This window comes from Helianthus annuus, chromosome 9 (assembly GCF_002127325.2).
Source record: "Helianthus annuus cultivar XRQ/B chromosome 9, HanXRQr2.0-SUNRISE, whole genome shotgun sequence".
NCBI classification, from domain to species: domain Eukaryota; kingdom Viridiplantae; phylum Streptophyta; class Magnoliopsida; order Asterales; family Asteraceae; genus Helianthus; species Helianthus annuus.
Window position 1 is genome coordinate 110817702 of NC_035441.2, and position 26620 is coordinate 110844321.

Genomic DNA, 26620 nt, shown 5'->3' on the forward strand with positions numbered 1-26620 from the left:
ACATTCATGAGAACATGAAATCCAAGTGGCGAGGAGATGTTTACAAGAATTTGCTTTGGTCAGCCGGTAGGAAGACCTCCATTCCATATTTTAACAAGGCTATGGAAGAAATTTAGACAACAGAACGGGCTATGTATGACTGGCTGAATGAGATCCCATACACCGCTTGGTCAAGAGCATATTTTTCTAGAAGAGCTAAATGTGATAAGTCGCTGAACAACATATGTGAAGTTTTTAACAGACAAGTCATAGGTGCAAGGGACAAGCCGATTATCACATGCTTAGAATTCATTAGGGAGTACATGACCAAGAGGATAGTGAATGTAAAGAAATTGCAAGCAAAGTGTATGGGGCCACTGACACCTCATGCCACTGAAGTCTTCAATGGGATCAAGAAACAAGCATCTGAAATGTCTGTTTTAATGGTTGATACAGACAAGTATCAAGTAACAGGTCCGAGATCACAGTGTGTTGTGAATGTTAAAAATAAAACTTGTGCTTGCAGGAAGTGGGACTTGACAGGGATGCCTTGCCAACATGGTTGCAGCCATATGGGATATGTCAAGGAATAGCGTTGATGCTGGTATACCAGAAGAGTGGGTTTCTGATGTGTATTGGTTGCCAACATGGAAGAAAGTTTAAGAGAATGTCATAGAGCCAATCAATGGGCCGGAGATGTGGACTCCTTCTCAGTGTCCAACAACACTCATCCCACCAAAGCATCATACACAGGTTGGAAGGCCAAAGAAGAAATGAAAGAAGGCATTTGGTGAAAAAGAGCTTGAGAAGGAGTTCGAAAAATGAGGTAAAATGACTAGAAAGGGAACCACCAACAAGTGTGGTAAATATGGAAACCTGGGACACAACGTCAGGAGCTGCAAAGGACAGGGGGTGAACAATCTGGTGCTTCACAAGAATCACACACTGCCACTCAAGGTGCCCAAATTGACAATCTTTATTATTGATGGAAGTTTTTTATGGTTTCTAATATCTGTAGTTGTATGGATGTTTGTCGAGTTTTGTTAAAGACAATGTTTGTTTTCATTTATGCACTTATGACTATGTTTGTAACTTTATTATGTTGTCATGAAAATGTTTGGTTGTTTTTCATATGGCTGTATTTCAGAAAATTCACATTTGTGTCCAAACATAATTTCGACAGAAAGTAATTCGATTACATTGCAAGCTTTAGTACAAATTCCATAATTTTGTGGTCCAAAATACAACATACAACAAATTTAGATGCTGCTTTCTACCCTATTTCCAGTGACAATCATCCAAACAAGACCAATCCGAATCAGAACCATGCTCCCTTTTAAATGGATTGTGGTACCAATCATCCTCTTCATCCCAATAAGTTTAATCCCATGCATGTTCCGGCACTTCAGGGTCATAATCTTTTGTCGGATCTTCGAATGTCTTTTCATTCTCTGTTTGTTCCTCCAAGTAAAGTCTGAGTACCTCAGAGTCTTGATCCTCAACGTATACATAACTGTCTGGTTCTTCAGCTATAACGACATCTTCATCCTTATCATTCTCTTTCTCATTCTCAGCAATAGCTACAGGATTACATTCAGGCTACCAATATAAACAAAAAGTAAGAACTTGAAAAAGGAAAATTTACCATTGGAATAACTGGAAAACTCAGTTACAAGCAGGGTGAAAATACAAATACTAATCCAATTTCTCTACATTTAACTACTTATGCAAATAAACTAGCACAATCAAGACCCAAGTGATCCCTAAGTACATCTTCCATTTGAACACATCGTCATTCTTGTACTGAGCCAATTGGTCTTTTCACTTAGCCAACTCATCCTTATCTTTGATACTTTGAATTAATGAAGGCATTACCTCACGAAAAAATGGACATCCCAGTTCTTCACCAACGTCAGCCCATCTGAGGAATCCACATCCTCCAATCTATAATCGGACATCAATATCAACACCACAACTCAGTAATAATCAGACAACTACTTTCAATATGCATAAAACAGAATTCACTTACACATCGAAGATACCATCTTCCAGGATTAGCCTTCGTTTCTGACTGTTTGTAAAACAGTTTGCCCACCACATGGACAGATAATGTCTGAGGGTTGGGTTTTCACCATTGTTTCTTTCGATCGAAGCACAGTGGAAGAAGAGCTAGACATTTTCACCAACAAGGAATTAAAGAGAGATTGAAGAATTGGGGGAGCACGATTAAAGATTTGGGGGTGGAAGAAGAGCACATAGGGAACATCGATTGAAGAACCAAGTGAGGAAGCTAGGTTTTTATTTGAGGAGGAACAAGATGGAGAGGGTAAAATGGACATTTCAACAAAGACAAACGATCATAATAACGTTGGATGGATGGAGGGGGTAATCTTGCTACAGATCAACACCGTTGGGGGATCAGATATCAATATTTTCCAGGAAGGGGGTTAGAGTGCCAATTGGCTTAAACCCCAAGGGGTAAAATTGCAGTTTACTCTTAAATATATTATGGAGTTGTATTTAATCTAGTAGTCATTATCACGGGGTAGGGGTGGTCATCACTTGTACAAATTCCATTACTCACGATATCCAATCAAGTTCCGCCATGTCATCGACCATTATTCCATCACTCACAACCTTTTTTGTGGAAATGGTCATCACTAGTGATGAAATTCCATCACTCACAACTTTTTTTATTTTTTATTTTTTAAATTATAAATTAACAATGAAACACTAAAATTATAAATTATAAAATTCATTTAAATAAAACCTAAATTACATACTAAAATAAAAAAAAAAACTAAACTTTGGAAATATAAAAAAACCTAAAAAGACAGACTTAAACGGATGGCATCTCTCACCCCCACCTTTCACAAATCTCGCGTTTTTGTTGAATTACGACCGACTTAAACCGTTCGTCGAGATTGGTGTGCGGCTCTAACCAGATTTTTAAATCATTTTGTTTTTCTATTGCGTTCAAGTGTCGTATACTCCTCGCGTTGAAGTTTTGCCGTCACAAGTTTTTCTCTTCTTTCTTTGGATTCGCTTATTTCCGCCAATTTAGCCTCTTTGATTTTGGAGATCGACTCCGCCACCGCTTCCTTTCCTTTACTTGACGAATCACCACTTTTCTTGCGGCGCGGCCTTGTAGGTGTGTCTTCTTAAACGGGTTCGTCAACCGGTTGATTGGGTTCGTCAACGGGGTTATCGTTCAAATTCATTTGGGGCAAGTTATCCGATGCGGAAGTCGTGTAGTTCCCCGAGTCGGAGGTCTTTGATCTTTTGGGACCTCTTCTTGTTTTTTTGGAGCCGTCGGCCCACCCATGTCGACCAACTCAACCGGTACCCACTTCAGGTGATTTCTCGCAACCTCCCATGCCGCCATTTGTGGAAAACTCCTCTTGTTGTATGTTCGGCGATGGCGGATTGCATGATAGTCGCGTCGCTTGCTCCACTTTGTGGATTTCGGTTCTACAAAAAATAAAAAAAAAATTATTTATTAGAACTGTTTTTTTAACTGTTTTTTTATAAAAATGTAAACAGTTTTTTAAACTGGTTTTTTAAACTGGTTTTTTAAACTGTTTTTTTATAAAAATGTAAATTGTTTTTAAACTGTTTTTTTATAAAAATGTAAACTATTTTTTTATAGAAACTGTAAAACTGTTTTTTTTTGTTAATTTTAAACGTTTTTTTTTTTTTGTTTTTTTAAAGCAAACAATTTTCTTTTTTAAAATAAAAAAACAGTTTTATGTTATAAAAATTAAAAAACAGGTTTAAATTAAAAAAAAACGTACCACTTGAATGAAACAACCGTTGAATTTGCTAATTTTCCGGTTCAAATCGCCCCACTTAGACGTCATTTGAACCATGTTTCGATCGGTTGAACCGGGAAGTTTGTTAAAATGAGAAATGAGTCGTCTCCTAAACATCTCTTTTCTTTGCTCGTTGGAAAATTTCTTGTTTTCGGAGGTGTGGAAGTACGCCTTGACCAAGGAGACCTCCTCCTCGCTACTCCATGGTCTCCGAACGGATGTCGGGACAACTTCTTGAACGTCTTCGTCTTCTTCTTCTTCTTGAACGTCATCCTCATCTTCTTCGTCATCGAGACTTTGTTGTGGTTCGCGGTACGCACGTGCAAAACGATGGATGAGGGTGTCATCTTCAAGTGGGTCGACTTGGTGGGATTGGGTTTGAAATTGTGGAAACGGTTGGGGTTGAAATTGTCGAGGTTGAAAGGGTGGAACGAACGGTGAGTTTTGATACGGTTGTGATTGAAAGGGTGGAAATTGTTGGGTTTGAAAGCTTGAAAATTGTTGGGTTTGAAAATGTGGGATTTGGTTGGGTTCGCCTTGCAACCTAAAGCGAGCCGGCTCGCCAAGATTCGCTCGAACCTTGGGTGGTACGGGATTTTTCTTCGAACCCGAACCTCTTTTGCTAGAACCCGAACCTCTCTTGCTTGAACCATCCATCTTTGTATTGACTTTTTTTTAAATTTGGAAGAATGTTTGATTTGAAGGAAGAATGTTTGGATTGAGTTGGAGAATTATTTGGATTTTAAAAAAGTGTTTTGTATATATAAAAAAAAGCTTTCAAACGGTCATATCTCCCAACGGATCCCACCCAACGGTCATAATTTTCGAAACAATAACGCGTCATATTTATGACGCGTTCTAAATTTAACGCGTGAAAAGTGATAGTGGCGGCGGTGTTTTGCAATTGTTCACGTGTGAACAAGTTTCATCACGGACATAAATGATGCCACCCCGGGTGCCCTAATCATTTACATTATATAGATCAAAATATATAACAACCTATTAAATAATTAGTTGGTAATTATTGATGGACCATATTACCCTTATTAACTAATTAGGTTTCCTCTTGGGTGCATATATAAGTAGACTAATGTAGAGGTTTAAAGGTTACACAACCTAATTACTCAACAACATCAATTTTCGCCTCCCTCTCCTCAACTGATTACCCTTTTCGGTTCTCTCATCACCATCCTTAGATTGCACCCTAAGGAACAACCAGATAATCTTGACAAGCATGTCGAACTCGATGGCTGCATCTAGGGGTGCAAATGAGCTGATCAGCTCGCGAGCTACTCGAGATCGGCTCGAGAAAAAGCTCGAAACGAGCCAAGCCTGATCGAGCCCGAGCCGAGCTTGAGCCTCAAAACAAAGCTCGTTTGTTTATCGAGCCCGAGCTCGAGCCTCACATGTGAATCTCGTTAGGCTCGTCGAGCCTTATCGAGCCTTAGTGTAAACGAGCTGAGTCGAGCCGAGCTTATTTAAACTTGTTTACAAGCCTACCTCGAACCTAAAAATAAGCTTATTTAGTAAACGAGCCCGAGCTCGAGCTTTACTTATCGAGCTCGCAAGTCTAAAAAGTCTATTATTTATATTATTTTTATTTAATATACTAATTAATAGATAATAAACGAGCCGAGCCCGAGTCGAGCTCGAGCTTAATAAACTACAAACGAGCCGTGCTCGAGCTTTGAAAACAAAGCTCGAATCGAGCCGAGTTCGAGCCCGAGCTCTCATAAGTTAATCGAGCTCGAGCTCGAGGCTGGCCGAGCTCGGGCTCGGCTCGGCTCATTTGCACCCCTAGCTGCATCACTTACTGGATTCTCTGCTGGTCTGTCTGCAATCACGGGTATGTATTCATGTTTTCCATTATGCCTTAAACAGAACTGATCAACATGTGGTATCAGAGCGTATGTTGATAAATTAGTTCTGTTTTCGTATCCATTAATTCTGGGATTGAAACCTGGAAAACAGAATTTGAAAACTCAATAAACAACAATAGCCGGTTTCGAGTCACATGTTCCGAGTCCACTGTTTCGGGAAAAAGAAAGGAAAAGAATGGTTTTAAATGTCTCGAAATCATATGGGTAATATTAATGTCTGAAATCTGTTCATAAAACATTAAAAATTCAGGTTTCGGGTTCCAGAAATTATGGGTTTTAATTTAGGGTTGATCATGTGCTCTTAGGAAAATTCAAAATTCCCTTATGTTTTGGAATATGATTTGGATTATTAAGTGTTTTTACTGTTTTTAATCTAATTTTATCTTTTAAAGTTTTAGAAAAAATGTTAAAAGGATAGACAGATTGTAATTTTCGAAATATTTTGATAAAATTAGATCAGTATTAAAATAGGAAACTCTACCACAATCCCTAAAATTTCGAATTTTCAATCATTATCTCTATTAATAGCTGTTGATGAACGGGTTTCGAGACTTGGAGAATAAGTTTCAAGAATTAGATGGTTTCGACTAAGGTTCCGACTGGGATTCCTACTCGAAATCTCAATAAAATTCGAGGAGAACTGAGATTGCGACTCAGATTTCGACTCGCAATCTAGTGGTTGCGACTCGAAACCTCATAGTGAACTCGGAATCTCATTAAGGCATTAGTCTTCATCACTTGAAACCTCGAGATTTAGAGTGAGGTTTCGACTGGCATTAGGGACTCGAAATCTTATTACGATTGCGAGATTAAAAGGCCACTCAAAATCATAAAGGAACTCATAATGAGTCGAAACCTCACTCGAAACCTTACTCGAGATCTCACGCAAAATCTCAAGTTAAGTCGAGATTTCGTAACTGAGTCAAGATCTCACTCGAAATCTAAGGTGAACTCGAAATCTCGTTACTTTATTAAGTTGTTAATGTGAACTAAAATTTAGCTTGGGGCTCCGCCCCGAACCCCATGCAGTCGAAATACTTGGTTTTTGTAAATACTTGGTTTGCTATTGAATACTTTGTTTTTGTAAATACTTAGTTAATTAATCAGAATCAGATAATGTTTTACAAAACCAAAATGGCTTAACTTGAATGAGCTTTTGATGTATCATTTATGGCCAAAGCTGATTTGATGCATCTATTTATTGTTCAAGTATTATAAAAGCTATGTTGAGTATGCATTACAAACGTGAATGTCTTAATATCTGGCCAAAGCTGATTTAATTCATTCGTGTATATCATACTTAACAAGTGCATAACTAAAGTGATTGTCTCATTTCTGGCTAAAGCTGATTTGTCATGATCACTTTGCACACATGCTTAAATTATTACACTTCTGGCCAAAGCTGGTTTGTATTCGTTTAAGTAGAATTTTAACTAAGTCTATTATTTTGATGTTATTAATAGACAATATCACAACTTCATAATTAAAATGGTCATTATTTATGCCTGCCATAGTATAACATGCCTTAGATCACATTAGGACTTCTTGATTAGTATCATAATTCGCTCATCTTATTTCCACTATCAGCACCCAATTGCGGGATTCCACCTTTGACTAGTGATAACTTTGCTGCATGGAAGGACTCTCTCATGCTTACACTTGGATTGCTGGACTTTAATTATGCTTTAAGAGAGAATAAGCCTGCAGACCTTACTCCTCAAAGTACTACTGTTGAGCAGATGATTCATGAAAAGTGGACTATGTGTAACCGCATGTCTCTCATGTTTATGAAGTAGTCCATAAACAATGCAATCAGAGGAGCCATTCCTAATTCTGATGATGCTAAAACCTACTTGGCTTCTGTGGAGGCGCAATTCAAGGGGACGTCTAAAGCACACGCTAGTACTCAAATCCTCAAGATGGTAACGACTAAGTATGATGGGAGGAGCGGCATTCGCAAACACATCATGATGATGAATGACATGGCCAATAAGCTGAAGGGGCTAGACATGGAAATTAGTGTTGGTTTCCTCGTTCACTTCATCATTACTTCGCTTCCTTCATCCTATGAAGCATTCAAGATCAATTACAACACTCAAAAGGACAAATGGACAATGAGTGAGCTGATTGCAATGTGCGTGTAGGAGGAAGAGCGTATGAAGATGGATCGCACTACTGATGCTGCTAACTTCACCACCTCCAACTCTAAGAAAAGGAAGAACAATTACCCAAGAAGGGATGCTTCCAAGGTCCAAAGGCCCAATCCTAATATAAGTGCACCTTCCAGCTCTAAAAACTCTTTAGGCAAAATCCACTGCAAGTTCTGTAAAAAGACAGGACATATGCAGAAGGAATGCCCGGACTTTAAAGAGTGGCTGGGTAAGAAAGGTAACGATTTTTTCCTGATACCTGAGTCCTATAATTTAAATGTTTCTGCTAATTCTGGTTCTATGGTTCATGTAACCAACTCTACTCAGGGATTCCTTTCAATCCGGAAGCTGGGAAAAAACCAAAGAACACTTAAGGTTGGGGATAATCGAGAATTAGAAGTGAAGGCCATAGGAACATTACAATTATTTATGAAAACTGGTTTATGCAATAACTTTATGATACCTTATATGTTCCTGAGGTAACTCGGAACCTTGTATCAGGACCAAAGTTAGACATAGACGGTTTTCTTGTCACCCATGGTTATCGCAAACTCTCTATCCTCTATGATTCCGTTGTTTTTAGTACTGGCATTCTAGATGGTGGTCTCTAAAGATTAGAACTAGATGATGACTTTTCCAAATTTTTGTTGTCATATAACATTAATGAATCACTCACAAAGATCAAAGAGAAACGAGACTTAGAGACTTCATCCATGTTGTGGCATCAGCGCTTAGGCCACAACTCAAGAGAGCGATTAAATCGTCTCGTAAAGGATGAAGTCTTACCTCCTCTCGATTTCACTGATTTTAGAACATATGTCAAATGTCTTAAAGGAAAAATGACATTAGCGAATAAGAAAAGTGCCACAAGGAGCTCTAATTTATTAGAACTCATTCACATTGACATTAGTGGTCCCTACCAAATCGCTGGCATAACTGGACATACTTCATTCTTCACTTACATTAATGATTATTCTCGTTACATGTACTTGTATCTTATTAAGGAAAAATCTGAATCTCTTACAACCTTTAAAGATTATAAAGCTGAAGTTGAAAAATAACTAGATCGTCAGATTAAAGTTGTGAGATCAGATAGAGGCGCTGAATATTATAGAAGACATACTGATGTGGGTCAAGCTTCTGGTCCATTTTATGAGTTTTGTAAAGGCCAGGGGATTGTGAACCAATACACCATGCCTGGTACACCTCAGCAGAATGGTGTCACTGAACGAAAAAACCGTACCCTTATGAACATGGTGCGCAGTATGTTAGCTAACACCAACTTACCATTATTCCTCTGGACTGAAGCGTTAAAAGCAGCTGTTCATATACTCAATAGAGTTCCTTCTAAGTCTGTCCCTAAAACTCCTTATGAACATTGGAGAGGAAGGAAACGGATTCTTAAATATATGAAAGTATGGGGCTGCATTGCTGAAGCAAAACTTTATAATCCCTTCCTAAGGAAACTTAACCCTAAAATAGTTACCTGTCTCTTTATCGGGTATCCTGATCACTCAAAGGGTTATCGTTTCTATTGTCCTTCCCATGTCACCCGTATTGTTGAAACGAAGCGTGCTGCGTTCCTGGAGGATTTCAAGGTCAGTGGGAGCAATACCAACCCTTACGAAGAATTGCAAGAAGTACAAGACGCGGGGGGAGAGACTCTTCGCTTACCATTACTCCGTTTACTCCTCTTGTACCCAATGCAACAACTGCACGTGAAGCTACTGCACCAACTCCAAATTTACCTCCACAGTCAGAACCCATTATACCTCATAACGAAAGCACATCAAACGCTTAAAACCAAGACAACGCTGAACCCGATAATCAACTCAGGAGGTCATCTAGGCCCAGAAGGCCTGCTAATTGGGGAAATTATGTTACCTACCTGACTGAAATGGATCCCGGAAAGCTTAATGCTCCTATCTCTTATAATGAAGCCATTAGCAGTGATCAGTCTTCGGAATGGAATAAAGCAATGATTGATGAGCTTGAATCCATGAAGAAAAATGACGTTTGGGATTTTGTAGAATTACCCAATGGTGTCAAACCCGTAGGGTGTAAATGGGTGTTCAAAACAAAATTGGATCCGAATGGGAACATTGAACGCTACAAAGCAAGATTGGTTGTAAAGGGCTACACTCAGAAAAAGGGAATTGATTTTCAAGAGACGTTTTCCCCTGTCTCTCGTACAGATTCATTAAGGATCGTCATGGCCCTAGTAGCTCATTTTGAATTAGAGCTGCATCAGATGGACGTCAAAACCGTTTTCCTAAATGGAGACTTAGACGAATATGTTTACATGAAACAACCTGAAGGCTTTAAACCTGAAGGTCAGGAGCATCTAGTCTGTAAGTTGAAGAATCCATTTACAGGTTAAAACAAGCATCACGTCAATGGTATCTCAAGTTTGATGAAGTTATGAAGAAACAAGGTTTTATAAAGAATCAAGTGGATCAATGCACCTACCTCAAGATGAGTGGTAGCAATTTTACTATACTTATCCTTTACGTAGATGATATTCTATTGGCAAGTAGTAGTTTAGACATGTTGCATGAGTCGAAGTGTTTACTCTCACATAACTTCGACATGAAGGATCTCGGAGATGCTTCTTACCTCATTGGCATCGAAATTCAGCGAGATAGACACAAAGGGATCTTAGGATTGTCTCAAAAGGCTTACATAGATCGTGCCCTTACACGTTACAACATGCAACATAGTAAACCCTCAGTCGCTCCAGTAGTTAAGGAAGATGTTTTTGGTTCATTCAAGTGTCCGACAACAGAGGTAGAAAAGGAGCAAATGAGCCAGATATCTTACGCGTCAGTATTCGGGAGCCTGATATATGCTCAAGTCTGTACTCGCCCAGATATCGCTTATATTGTTGGAATGCTAGGCCGTTATCAGACTAATCCTGGCCTAGATCACTGGAAAACAACTAAGATGGTACTTCGATATCCGCAAGGGACGAAAGACTATAAACTAACTTATAGAAGAAGTGATCATTTAGAAGTGGTAGGTTATTCGCCAAATGCAAAGATGACAAGAAATCCACTTAGGGCTATATCTTTATGTTAGCAGGCGGACCTATTTCATGGAAGAGTCATAAACAATAGTTGACCACAACTTCCACAATGATGGCCGAGTACATTGCTATTTAACGCAACCTGTCATGGAATGTTGCTTAGAAATCTGATCACTAGACTCAAAATTGTTAATTCCATTTCTAGACCATTGAAGCTTTACTGTGATAACTCAACTGGCGTTAGTTTCTTGAATAATAACAGTTCGACTGGAGCTGGTTTATATCTCGATACAAAGTATCTGTTCGTACGCGAATGAGTTGAGGAAAATAATCTTTGTATTGAGTATATTAGTACTAAAGATATGCTTGCGGATCTGATGACTAAAGTTCTCCCACCTAAGGTTTACGAAGAACATGTTTGCAATATGGGATTTACTAAAGACCTTATTTAGCATATTGTACTAGCTTATGTTTTAGTTAATGAAATTTCCTCAGTTTGATTTTGTATGTCTCTAAGAGTATGTTTAACTGGTATATTGGCATATAGACAAATAAAGTTACAAATCAAACAAAGGGCTTATGCGTATTTTGATCATAACTATTAGGTTTTAAATTAAGGCTGTAGTATGAATAACGGGGTCCTGAGTCGCATAATGATTCAACGGTTGTATTTCTCTGCTATAGATCTTGGTTTAGAGCTAAAATGAGTGTTAACTCCTGATCAGGCTTATTTAATAGTCATCGTAAATGATTACTCGGCTAAGTGGAAAAATTTAAGATTAAATAAATTATGGAGTTGTATTTAATCTAGTAGCCATTATAATCATTTACATTATATAGATCAAAATATATAACAACCTATTAAATAATTAGTTGGTAATTGTTGATAGACCATATTACCCTTATGAACTAATTAGGTTTCCTCTTGAGTGCATATATAAGGAGACTAATCTAAAGGTTTAAAGGTTACACAACCTAATCACTCAACAACATTAATTATCGCCTCCCTCTCCTCAACCGATTACCGTTTTCGATTCTCTCATCACCATCATTAGATTGCACCCTAAGGAGGAAGCAGATAATCTTGACAAGCACGCCGAACTCGATGGCTGCATCGCTTACTGGATTCTCTGCTGGCTTGTCTACAATCACGGGTATGTATTCATGTTTTCCATTATGCCTTAAATAGAAATGATAAACACATCCAATTTAATTATCTAAGCCCCATACTTAACCCACTTTATTCACAATTTTAGGATTTTTCTTGGTGTTATATGAATAACAACATTATCAAACTAGAAATTTATATTGAGTGTTAAGCCATCCGGGGTGGTTGTCTTTTAGCCCGTGATGATTTTGTATAACGAGTGATACAATCTCAAACACCACCGCCGCTCAATTGTATCACGTGTCAAACATAAAACGCGTTGTATTTTTAAAGCGTGATTGTTTTGATTGTTTGAGTGAAATTGTTGGTTGTGGGGAAATTGTTGGGTGTGGTGGTGAGTGATGGGCATTTCCACTAAAATCGATCCCTAGTGATGGAATAATGCTTGATTACATGGCGAAACTTGATTGAAAATTATGAGTGAGTAATGAGTGATGAGTGATTATCACCCCTACCCCTTTAGGGATTTAAAGTTCATAACACATTTTGTGTTTACATTGCTCACACATATATAGTCGATTCTATAGAACGACATGTGGCTTCATGGAGTGACACAACCGTGCGTACATAACGGTATTAGGTTTACATAATACACAATGATCCCTAACCTATTATCTATTCGTATGTTCCCGTTAAAAGAAAATGAAATTTGTTTGAATTCTGACCATTTGATCAAGCTGAAAGGAGATCTCAGCCGTTTAAAATACACCAAAGCTTCTAGAAGCAGCAGTTGGGAGTAGTTTTAGCTCCTGGTTTGGCTTCAGCAGTTTTCCTAAATCTTCTCTTAAAAAAAACAACCCACTATTCCCAAATTCATGCATTTGGATCTCATGTAACCTCCTTCCGTATACAACTTACGATCCTCCATCTCATTTATATTTCTTGGATTTAGTTTCAGCAAACCCCTAATAGTTGTTATTTTTCTCTTGAATTCACAACTTAATTAATCAAATCTTCTGAAGGTTTGTTTGTGTGATTTTGAAATTAGGTTTAACTTTGGATGTTAGTTCACGGAGTGGAATATGCATTCGGATCTCATGAACCAATATTTACTTTCCGCCAACCCATGTCTTCCTTTCATGTGTAAGTTGTTGAATCGAGTTATAGAAATTCGAACCGATATCACCTCTGGTCAATACAATCGCTAAAACCCGCTGATTCTTGATGTGGACCAAAATTGTAAGTGCACTAAACAATTAGTACTGTTTATACTGTCTATTTGAAGTTTAGTTTAATGTGGATGTGATTATAATTTGGTTGCATTGTTTGTGATCTAACAATTTAGTTTCTTGAATTAGGACATTTAGTCTTGCAACAGTACCGACTATTCAAATGCTCTAATTCAATCCAATTTAGCATTCAGAAAATTACTAGTGATGGACTCTGTATGTTTCGTGCCTTGATATGATTTCTATGGCCTAGTGATTCTTTGATTTTAATATGTTGAGAAAATGAGCAAGAAAGTAACAGCATGAAATAATGTAAAATTAAGAAAAAAAGTTATATTAAAATACAAGTTTCCATGGTAGGCATTCTAAGATTATATTCTATAAAATAAGAATAGAAAACTAAATTTTATGGTTACTTAAAGGAATGTCTATGAACAGGAGCTTTTCCATTTATCACACCTGGCAAAACTGGCCAGCACGCATGAGTTTGGGTTCTTATGGGTCATTCATTATAAAGGCCATCCGGGTAGTTCTAGACACAGTTATAACTGAGAATGGGTTACTCTGGGTGGATAAAAACATATTAAAGACCTTCCAGGTCATTCTGGACACGGGTCAGATGGAACATTATAACTGAGATGGGTAATTACTCAAAACTGGGAATGGGTCAGATGGGTCATTATAAAGACCCCCGGGTCATTCTGGACATGGGTACCTGCAACCTAACGTACGGAAGAGGAAGAGAAATGAGAGGAATACAAACATGAAAATCGAAGGAGAGAGACAAGAGGGAGGTGAATGGCGATGGGTGGCAGGTGGCGGGCAGTTGGCGAAGATGCTGAAGCAGCTGGTTGTATTTGTTTATACCGTTATAGTTTGTTGCTCCTTTACTTTATCACACTTTATTTTTTATGTTAAGTTATTAAAATATTAATCAATCTTCGTTTTGCAATTTCTATTACAAGCATTTTCCCAATATTTTACTATGACTATCGACAAAGTACTAAATTTATTTTTATACTTTTATTTTTCAAATCAAACAATTATAAATAAGCGGTCTCAAACAATAGTCTGATCGTGATTTTTTAAAGCGACCCATTTTGACCCAAACCTGACCCGCACCCATCCTGACCCGAATCTGTTCTGACCTAGACCAAAATGACCCTTTTTAAAACGACCTGTTTTGACCCACACCCGTATTGAACCACAACCTGACCCGCCCTTTTTGCCATGTATACTATATATTCATATGTTTTTCCATTTAGCATCGATAAACCGTAGGTTCTTCTCACATCCTTATATACTTAAAAATATCATATTAGTTGATACAAATGATTTTTAAATATCACTTTAAGGTTTTCTTATAATTTTGTTTTCTGTTGTTAAATCTTACAATTTTCCCTAAAATGTTTTATGTGAAATTATGCTGCAGATGAACAACGGATGGCAATAAAAGAAGTCTTGTGTGACATTAACAAAGAAAGGCATCAATATGAAGCATTAATTGCAATTACAAAGGTAAAAATTGTGACATACTATACAAGAAACTCATGATTTGTAATCTGTTGATGGGTCAGTTCTGGTTTCACGGAAACAGTTTGTCTAAAAGTTTTGTTTTTTAATAAATAACTAGTGTTAATAGAAATGGAAAACCCTTTTTTAACCTCAAATCTATCTATATATATTAATAAATGAGATGATTTGGGCCATTTGTCTTTGAATGGTGGAGCCATTTTGCTTATGTGGCATCCTATGGTGGAGTAGATGGTGATTTTGGGAGGGAATCCATTCTAAATAACATGTTTTCTTCTTGGACGCGGGATCCGTTTTATTTCGGGTCATACCACACCCGTGATATAAATACGCTTATTCTCTTCCTGCACCTTAAACCCTAATTTTGATATCCTATCATTCTTGCCGTTTCACTTCGTTTTGCAAAGAAGATAACGATCATTCATCCCCACAAACCCTAAGCGCATCAGCAATCATCAAGCATGAGCATAATCCGGTGTAAATCTTTGATTCTTGCTTCCAATATATGATTTTCGGTATGTTTCTTGCTTCCAATTTATGGATCAATTGTAAGTGCTAATCTTAACCCTTTTCCTTTTCATATTGTTATTCTCGGTATATTGGATCCTTGATTTTTGATGTTATTAATGTATTCTTTGTTAGATCTTTGTTTCTGATTTCACCAGATTCCAGATCCTTTGTCCATTGAAGCTTCATGTCATCATTTATTCCATTTGTTTCAGGAAATATTGCCAATTATCTACAGATCTTAGAAGTTGAACACATGTATCTTTCGGAACATGTGAATTTCATCTTTATAGGATTTGAAGGTAGTGGGAACCAAGGTATATGACACATCTTTCAAGATTTTCTTCCTTTGACCACATACCTCTTATGTTCTTGAACTAATATAAAGTTCGGTGCTGAAGAATATACTTTTGTGGTATTAATACAGCCTTTAAGCTACATGCTGAAGAAATTGAGCGGTGGTTCACAAAAATTGATCATATATTTGAACTCACTAGGATTCTACAAACAGAAGAAGTTTTTGCTCCATTTTATAAGAACAAGATATACAGAAATCATCAGAATCACCTTTCTATTGTCAGTCATCTCAATTGTAAGTAATGTTTTTACTCATTTTCTGTTAACAAGTATAGGGTTGCTGGTGTCTTATGGGTTTTTTTTATTGATTTTCTTTCTTCGGGAACATTTACTTCCGCAGCTTCTCTGTCCATGCTATCCAGACAAGTAAGAAAGTTAATTCCATTTGTTTTTGTTTTGGCGGACTATCTTTTAGGTAGTATTTTTTTTTTTTTTTTGTGGTGGATAATTGGATATAAATTTTGATCCCTAAAAAATGTCAGCCGTATACCTCTCATTGAATCTATGTTTCAGTTTGGAATTACTAGCGACTCACCATCGCCGTAAGGTAACTCTGGTGACTACACAAGAGTTAATTTCATTCGAAGCAAGGTATAGATAAGCTATCGTTTTCTTTCGATATCCAACTTTCATAACTAAAAAACGCATAACATTCTTAATTTCCTTCTGTTAGGTCTCGATTTTACGGTATAAATGGAGGTCGTCTGTATAAACGTGGGACGAGCTGAATGAGGAAACCATAGCTGAGGCTATGAAGCACCTTGAAGAGTTTTGACAAGGTTGTTCCTACTATTTCATTTTTTTAGTATCTGATAAATATTGTGCAAGTTTAATTGCATATGATAAAAGCAGGCTAAAAATCGCATTAGCCATCAGCCATACATGTGGAATGACTTTTTTTTTTCGTTTACAATCAACCATACCTGTGGATAAAATTGAATCTTGATAGTGTGGAATGACCCTTTTTACAATCAAGAATTCTGCAAATCAAAGCATAATCTAATAAGATTTTGTTTAAAACATAATCTTGATCATGATTTTAGTGGGTTGAAATTGTTGATACCCGAATAATAATTTAATGAGATTTTGTATGTGGGGGTGAGCATTCTCCGAGAACCAATCATGGACCATATGAATGAAGTCGGGTATCGGTCCAGATGAAATCGGGTCATCGGTCTTCCACCAATACGTGAGACCGACCATCAATCATTCAAATTTGATCAAGAATGTTTTATTTACGTTCGAGATTTTGGGCATTTAAACCTTCTTTTTATCATTTTGTTTGCAATTACAATTTACAAGCTATATGAAAGTGATCCCATCTGGTGCTGCAGTTGCTCATGGAAGTTCTCTCTTCGGGTCTTTCAAAATAGAATATGTTAGTTTTGTTCTCTTTTATGTTAATTTTTTGTGATACATAGATATCTGTTACATATATATGAAGCTTATATATTTAAGATATACGCACAAGTTCAAATCAAGCAATGGATTGACTTCTCTTCATTTAAGATTGATGCACATATCAAAGGACAACCATGTCTCTGGCGAACCTCGGGTTTCATGAAAGGGGGGATGATGCCATGGGCTACGAAGTCTATTTGAATACTCATGTTGAATAGTTATTTAGGGTTTTTTTTTCTTTCTATTTGTGAAAAAATAAGTAATAATATGATTGCAGGGCTCGCAGGGTTGAACAAAGGTTGTGATTCGACATTTGCCAGCTGCCACACAAAATTTCTTAGTTGGTGCTCATGGAGAAGATCGACAAGAGTAGTTTAGTGGTTTACGTGCATTTTCTTTGAGCTTAACTTTATTGCTATTGTTTGATCTTGCACTTATGTCATAAAAATAATATTTCTTTTCGCTTAGACTTCTAACACTTAACTAAAGCGGATTCTAAAATTAGGTCTTTTATATGATTTATAAAAGACCCACTATTATACTTATTAGAGTTGAAGTAGGTTTTATTGGATAGAAAACTTTTACAAGAATATGGATTCTTTGCTTTACTTGATTGAACATGAGAACTAAATAAAGTTAAACACTAAAAATCAAGGGCCCTTAAATATGGGCCTCAATCTTCGGCTTATTTTTTATACAGTCGAGCCCACTAAATCTTGATTTAGGTTTTATGATTCTTGAAAATTGCAGGTGGCTGAGCTTGAGAAACAATTGAAAATGGAGATCAAATCAAGAAACAGATCCGAAAAGATCTGGTAATATTCAAATTATAATCTTTTTTTTTTTTTTTGCATTCAGTCATCAGTTCTGCGTTCCCAATCAAACTCAGTTACAGCTTACATTGCAAAAGATCTTTGTTTTAAGCAATTTCTAACCAATTATTCATTTTTTATATTTCATGGATCTAGGTATACTCCCCTCATAAATACACTTATTTCTTTTCTTGAGGTGAAGGTATACATGGACAATGGGTGGCGTTTATTTGTAGGAGTGCTACTGGAAATTAGACAAAGATACGAGTGGTTCCACTACAAAAAGAAGCTTTTTTTATTATTTTTATTGTGTATCATTAAATGGAAGCCTAATTTCTATTCCTAAAATAATTAATTGTATGTAGGATTTGTTCATTGGGGAGGGTTAGATGATGTAACTTATTCGATTTTTTAGTTTTAAAAAGCGTGTCTGGAATGGTCATACTTGACTACGTATGATGGATTATCAACTGTTTTTTATGTTATAAATTTCAAAAAAAAGCTTATGCTGGTATAGAGCATTAGGTTTCCATGGATTTTTAAAAGGCTTAAGATTATAGAATATAAGACTTGAGGTGTTACTTTTGATCATTTGACTTGAGATGTAACATATTCGATATTTTCTGACTGTTGTTATCTTATACGCTTAAATAGTTTTCTCTCTAGAATCGTTGTAGTTACTTGCACTTTGATGATATTGATACTTTCGATATGGAAATATTTCAGGTAATTCTAAAAATCAGCGACCTCCCCTTGGCGATTTACTTCGATCGTAACCTGAATTGTGATACGATGTGACCATCTCTAAGACTTCAGTATTGATTCTTGAAAAAGTCATTGGAACTGACGGCACTCGAAGCATCCAAAGGATTTGAGAGACGATAACGTTTCCTGTTTCAAAGCTTTTGAGGTATTCATATTTATGAAGAATTAGGTTTTTCATCTTCGTATCTAAATTTGATGCATGAATCTTGGTATATGTAACCAAGGAGAGGCAGCACTCGAAGCTTCAGAAGGATTTGAGAGATGATATCTGACTTCTGAATCATGAAGAATAAGATCCGGTAATGTTTCTTGCTTCATATATTTTTTTTTGCATTTTGTACATAGGGTATACAAACTACAGTCAACTGTTGTCAAAGAACAAATTGCACGAGGTGTACAGGGAATGACTTGAACAGTTGAACCTTTAAGAGCTTTGGTCAATGGAGTTATGCTAATGTTTTAAATGATAAGCTTAATGATAATGTTTTAAATATTTAAATTGGACTAGATTTGATACAAGTTAAAGAAAAAAATAATGGGACCTATTTTCCGCTATAGAATTTTAAAAGAATTCGTTATTTCAAATTAAAAAGATATAATTAAATTAGGTGCTCAACTGTGGTTAGGAGTTGACTACTAATGTTAACGATTAAAGAGTATAAGGGTACACAAAGCATGTAAAATTAACCATACTTAGAACTTTAGCATCTTAAGTTAATATGACAATGGAATTGGGGATAAAATATTTCGAGTTACCAACTCTATACATTAGGTAAATATTACCATAGAACTTTTGAGATATTGATCTTCACTAAGCCTGGCAAAACGGGCGAGTGGGTTTGGTAATGGGTTCGGGTTAGGACATGCTGTTTAAAAAAGATATTTGATACGGTGCGGGTCAAAACATGTAGAACAAAATAAGTTCAGATCAAAACGACTCATTTTAGATAACCAAATTGGATTTGGTTGCATAATGGATTCTGATCATTTCAATAATCTTACAACCAACAATATGTAATGTACATGTAGATGCTCATTAACTACCTCAGTGGTACAGAACACATGTTTAGAATCTTTTATTTGATTTCAAGGCTGGTCGTATTAGTGTTTTGCAGGATAATGGTGGAAGTCATACATCTTTTAGCCAATGGTTAGGGTGGGTTGATCGTTGCTATATACCCAGGTGGTCGGATTCCTCAGATTATCTTAAATGTAAGTCATAATTCTTCATATAACCGTGTCAATGTGGGGTTCTGTTGGGTAATCTTGATGTTGCGGGTTATTTACAAGTCAAGTACGGGTCAAGTCGGTTACCGGTTTTGTTTAAATGGGTCACTAAATAACAAACTGGTCAAGATATTGAATTGGTTTAGAGGATGACCGAGTATTATGGAGGAGATTATGGGAAAGTGAACGTTGAAAGTTGTCTCTGAGACCTTTAAATCTGAACAAAATAAATCAAGAAATAAATAAAATTAAATGTATGTCAATTACCCATAGCGATAATCAGTAAAAATATTTCAAAAAAGGAAGCAAGTCAAGAATATTACGCAAATGAAATATGTTCATAAGATGTGTATAAATTTTAGCTTGCTCATCATAAAGCAAACCTAGATATGGTTAGTAAGCGATTTTCTTTTGAATATTCGGTTGTTCTTAATTTTGGTTTCTTATTTGTAATAGGTTGCTGGTTTTTGCTGTCTCATTTGGATTGTTGACGAACGGAGGTCTGAGGAACGGTCAGAATGTGGGAGATTGGTTCTGCATTGTTGGTCGGTATGTGTTTTAGGCATGCTTTATTGATTTAGAAGACCATCGTTGTTTCGTTTTTGTTGCAGTCTTGCATCATCGATTTAGAAGATTTGGATGTATGGCCTTTGGATTCTGTTTTCAATTTTGGTTTCGTGAATGTTAATTCATGAGTTATGTATGTATTTTTGTAGTTTATCGATCATAGAACGAAGGGATGAAGGAGGGTGCCTCAGAGGTTTTATGTCTTCTTATCAAGCTCTGTTACTAAATTTTATAAAGGGTAGAAGTGGCTAGAGGATCATGGGTATGAAAAAATACAGGTGAATACGATATATTTATATATGATACTTTGACCTTTATTAAACGAAAATTGAGCTTGGGTTTTTTTATCAGATTTTTTAACCTGATTATGCTCTTAATTGTGACCCACACAAAATGGTATATTTTAAACCAAATTATATTTTCACATCCTTTTCATGCTTATTTCTTAATCACGACCTGCAAGTGGTCGCGAACTATTTATTACATTCAGATCAGATATAGTAACTGAATGCATTACTGTTAGGAAGTTAGTCTGGTTGGGTAATGGGTCAAATTGGATTGGATGTGAAAATCGATTATTTTTTAGAATTTGGAAGATTCATTAGCTAATATTAGCCTAATTGCTACCATCTTGATTTTATGACTATATTTTACCCTGCTTTTGCCTTTTCTTAATAATAAATATATTAAAATGAAAATATTTAAAGTTATTTTACTTCAATTTGCAGGAGAGGAGAGAAACTTCGCATTCTAATCGCGATTATAAGGTTGACAATGTTGAGTTGAATGTTAAACGATCTGGTGATAGGGATTCTGATACTGGTGAAGATAATAGTAGTAGCAGGAATCATAGTTGGAGATAACAATACAACAATTGATTTCATAATTAAAGAACTGAGGTCTGCAAATTCTCTAAATCTTATAATCTGTTATTTATTTATCATTTTTTAAAGTTTTGTATTACTACTTAAGCAATTAAATTATTAATATTCTTTCACCTTTTATCTGTAATAAATTTATAATTAAAAAAAAGAAATTAACGTTGCAAAGGGACCCAAGCAAGCATCTTTCTTTTGGTTGTGTGGAATTTGATTGGGTTTGATAGGGTGGTTGGACCCATTAGGCTGCTAAGTTTTGATTCATTGAAACTTGCTGCAGCTATACAGCTACAATTTGTCTATGCACAAGGGCAATTTGTCTATACCAATTGCCAAATTTTAACGATACTTAAGCTTTTATGCATGTTATATATAAGTGTCAACTGGAGTTATGTAAGTTAAGTTGTTATTTTTGCAGCTGACCTTGGTGGTTGGAATCAAATTATTGTTAAGAAGCCGTTTGGTAAGGACTTGGCTTCTGCTGAAGAACACAGTTCTTAGATCAGAGAACTATTTGCTGAACCACAAATTTACCGTCTTGATCATTATTTACTTTAGTCTAAATGGGTTTGGGCCAGTTTCTGGTTGAACCCGCTAACCCGTTTAACTAAATGGGTCAGGTTATGGTCAACCCGATTGGGTTGGTGGGTTCACCCGTTTAACCCATTTATATTATATTATATTATATTTTTTACAATATGTTTTTTTTTTCATAAATTAAATTGACAGTTTATTTTACGTCATAATTATAACTTAGAATGAGAAATTGACATAAGATTTTATAATTTCAATGTAAGTTTTTTTAGTAAATTTTAATTTCAATATGTTAATTTTCTGGAAAAATTAATATATTGAAAAAGTACGGGTTGAACGGGTTGTGAATCTACAAATATTCGGGTTCATATGTATGACACAATTTTCGGGTTCGGATCGTGCTTGGACTCATCCAAAATTTTCGTTTTCAGCTTAGCTTAAATCCGCCAACCTGTGAACACGACCCGTTTATCATGTGGATTAGTTTTGGAAGTTTTGTGATTGTGATCAGGCGATCTTGAAAGATTTGTGAAATTAGTGGTTGTGTTGCTGATGAACACATGTATCTATTTGTATGCATTTAGATTCTCGATTTTGGGTGGAGGGGGTGAATAGGTAGCGGAAATCTTGAAGATTTACGTGATTAGGGTTTTGGGTTGCTTGATTCATTATATTTTATATTATACCTTAAAAGGTATTTTGCTCAGGGCACGACTCAAAACGGACCGTGGATCGAATGGCAGTCGTGGAGACAGACCATGGATCTAACAGCGTAGGAATAACCGGCGAGGGAAGGGAAGTTTTAATCGGAACTCTAACGGCACTTGCAAGGCATGCAGTGGCATCAAATGTGATTTCGCAGGTTTTAATTCATGGCATGAGGGCTCAGGGAACGTCTTAGCTACCATGGGATAACGGTTCTACCACTTTTTTTTCTTTTGTAATTTGAATTTTGAACTTTTAATATTTGTTTTATTAGTTCAATAGCATGTCATAAATCTGATCCATTCTTTAGGTTGCACTTCCAATGGAGACAAACAACTACATGAATGATTTAAAGGTTTTGGAGTAGATGTTGTGTAAGGTTCATGCTTTATGGCTTCTTTTTCTTTGGATTCGAGGACCTGTTGAAGTTTTATAAGCAAGCTATCTGAGAGTTTATTAATACATGGTTCATGCTTTATGGCTTCTTTTTCTTTGGATTCAAGGACCTGTTGAAGTTTTATAAGCAAGCGAGAGGCTCTATGAAGTGGAGAAAGGTTCTCTAATCCATTATTCTAACGGTCGTGTGGTGCATTTGGTGAAGTCAAAACAATGTTATCTTCCACCATAAACAACCTAAGGTGGAGAGTTTAAAGTAGGAAATTAGAGTTTTGGCGTACCTATGGGTTAAACATCAGTCAAAAGCCGTTGGTTTATCATGGGAAAACTGACGAAATTTCGTATTAATTTTTTGGGTCCATGATGTTGTTTGTTGTCTGGTTGTTTTTGGACGTGGATTAGCACAATGCTAATCTGCTTTTTTTTTAATAAAATTTGATTTGTTGGCTGTTTAAAAAAGGAAATATATATCAATTATCTTCTTTTAACGTGTTTAAAAGTTTTGTTGTGGAAAGTTTGATGTGGAAAGTTTTTGTTATGTTTTTACTTAGGTCATGTGTGGCTTCATGTACAATTGTATTAAATACTCGGTTTAGGTAGTATTGGGTCAGGTTTGGTAATCGGGTTTCGGTTAAAAAAGGTAAAAACATAAGTGCCTTTATTTCTTTGAGATTATGGTAAAAAAAAAGTGGTTTGGCTCAACTCATTTCTTCATAAGTGCTTTGGCTTAACCGGTACCATATCGCATAGCATAGGGGTGCACATGTAAAGAAAAGGAAGGAGGCGCCCCATGGAAAAAAAAGTGTTATTTTACGGCAAATAACGTTTGAAAACATGTCTTTTAATTTCAACATTGGTACCGCACAGTATCGACACCAAATTTTAACTTATTTATTTAAACACTTAATAATGTTTGAAAACATGTCTTTTAATTTATTTAATGACATAATTAGATTATAAATTGATTTTTTCTGCCTAGGAAGTTCCCGCGTTATAAAGATTCACAACTACATGGTATATTTTTATTTATTAATATGTATATGTATATTTATTTTTTAGATATAAAGATTCACAAGTCGTGAGTATTCACGGGTTATAACCTAGTCTAATTCTATAACTGATACATGCAGAAGAAGGATATCAATTCAACAGATGAGGTAAGGTGATGAGGATAGAGAAAAAAAGCATATTGTAGAGGTTTCACAAGATTGTGGTTCACGATCGATTCCTCTACGATTTGTTTGTTATTGGGTTTATTACAATATGAAATTTACAACATGTGATGTATGATGTGACTAGTGTAAGATTGCAAGATGGGCACAAAGCCGTTGATCTCTCCTACTTTAAGACTTTGTGCTAGATACGTCTATTCTTGAAACTCAAGTAGGCAGGTCTCTATCTCTCTAAGTCGCTCCATGTATACATGTATAGTATTTGTATACCTATATGCATATATACGCTAAACAATAGTATTTTGAAATGAATCAATATTGTGTATTTTATTGTATAAAATTCTTAAACATCTTGGATGTTAAATAAAGGTTGAAGCAAATTGATGGGATTCTCTATGCTTTTTAGTATGCATATATAATACCTAAGACTTTGGTTTGGGAAATATGGGTTGCTGATGTGAGAAAGCTTGAAGTTAAAATGGCTTTGTTGGTCAATTTTACTGTCTTTGCCTAAACCCATCTATCTTTAGATGTATGATTTAGTAATTTAGAAGCTTTCTCGTTCTTATCAAATCCTTGGTGGGGTGGAAATTCCTAACACTTTAGAATAAATAATAAAATACTTGTATCATTATATCATTGATACGTCCGTTCACCGGACGGGTATAGAACTATTTACAATGACACAATTGACTCTGTACATAATTAAGTTGTACAATCAATCGACATTAACGGCTACCATGATGCAACCAACTTAGACAGAGCCACACGAGAAGACCCACCATCACTCATTGCAATCGCGGCCTGCTCTTTTCTCGTCTTCGCCACCTCCCTAATAACAATACCTTCCTCCCCCTCCATCAACTCTCTAACCCGCTTCTCCACCTCCATCGCAGTCACCAACCCACCTTCTGACTCATCCATAGGTAGCGCCAACTTCATTTCATCCCTCAACACCACCCTATTGAACCTTTGTTCTGCATACAATGGCCACGCTACCATCGGAACCCCAGCACATACCGCTTCTAAGATCGAGTTCCACCCGCAGTGTGTCACAAACCCACCCACAGACTTGTGGTTGAGTATAGCCACTTGCGGCGCCCACTTCTTCACAACGAGCCCTCTATCTTTTGTACGCTCCAAGAAACCTTCTGGAAGAAGTAAATCCAAGTCTGGCTCTGGCAGTGGCAGAAACCGGTCTTCAACTCTGTCTGACGGTGGGCTTCTAACCACCCATAGAAATCGAACTCCACTCATCTCCAGCCCTTTTGCAATCTCCTTTAACTGCTCACTAGAAAACACACCCAAACTCCCAAAACACAAATACACAACACTTCCACTTGGTTGCAAATCAAGCCAACCAAAGCACTCATGAGAACCGTCACCAGCACTCGCCACCAACGGTCCCACGCAGTAGATAGGTGGCGTAGGCCGATCTGGAACACAAACTCCATTATTTATTGCTGTAATCGCTTTTGTCTCCAGCGAATCAAACGTATTAATTATGATTCCAGCTGATTTCGGAAACAACTCGCATGTTGCCACAAAAGCCGAATAATGGATAGTAGTTCTATCAAGAAGTGGAGCAATCATATCCGAAGATGGTATTGGAGGCAGGCCGGGCGAATGGATGAGTGTATGCATATCTTTAAAACTTTCAGTAGTGGTTTTATCAAGTGTCGGCATGTATAGGAACTGTGCAAGGCAGCATGCACCTGAAGTAAAGAAGTAGTAAACAGGCAGGTTAAAATTCTCAGCCACAGGGATCACCGGCATGCAAAAATGGTCTATAACGAACGCAGAGATTTTAGAAGATAAAGAAATTGATTGAAGAGCGTGATCGACATTAGGGTTGCTACGTTGAATAAGCTCAAAGATGATGGCTTCCATTATAGGGAAAAGAAGGGGGTCAAGAGGGATGTCAGGGAGGTGGTGGAAAGTGATGGCGGGGAAGGTGGCGGAGATGTGACGGACATAGGCGGCGGTGGAGCCGGTGTTGAAAGATGGGATGAGAGTGAGGACAATGATAGAGAAAGAAGGGTGGTGTTTGGTGATAAGTTTTCCGAGCTCCACCATTGAGATTAGGTGGCCCATAGCGGGAGATGGGTACAAAACTATAGTCCCCATTTTTGTGATTGCTTAAGAGAGAAATTATTGAATTAATGGAGTGATGAAGTTATAAGGTGAGGTTATGAAAACAAGTAAACAACAGCAATGCCGGCGTACAACCCAAGAAGCCACGGATTTTTTCTAATAACAAGCAACCAAACGGGTGATATATTGAATTGTCCGCATCTTTTCATAACCCCAATTTTTTGCATATACGTGAAAAAATAGATAAAATGTATTAGCTTTTAATTAGCACCCTTTTTTATTGGATAAATGTCTAAAATGTAATTTAGATCCAATCACAACTTCCTCGAGAAATTACTTTTCTTTTTTACTACCAAGAAAGACTTTATTCTCTAAGGGGGTAGCGGTAGTCATCACTCATCACTCAATCACAACTTACAATCAAGTTCTACCATGTCATCAATCATTATTCTATCGTTAGGGATGAATTTTAGTGGAAATGCGCATCAC

At 36.6% G+C, this 26620-nt stretch overlaps 1 protein-coding gene across 1 annotated transcript; it reads right to left on the reverse strand.

The window, feature by feature from the left end:
* Positions 1 to 24638: 24638 nt before the first annotated feature.
* LOC110903930 (UDP-glycosyltransferase 88B1-like) lies at positions 24639 to 26325 on the reverse strand. The gene has a single exon (XM_022149732.2). The coding sequence runs from the start codon at positions 26162 to 26164 to the stop codon at positions 24773 to 24775; it is 1392 nt and encodes a 463-aa protein (XP_022005424.1). The 5' UTR covers positions 26165 to 26325; the 3' UTR covers positions 24639 to 24772.
* Positions 26326 to 26620: the final 295 nt, after the last annotated feature.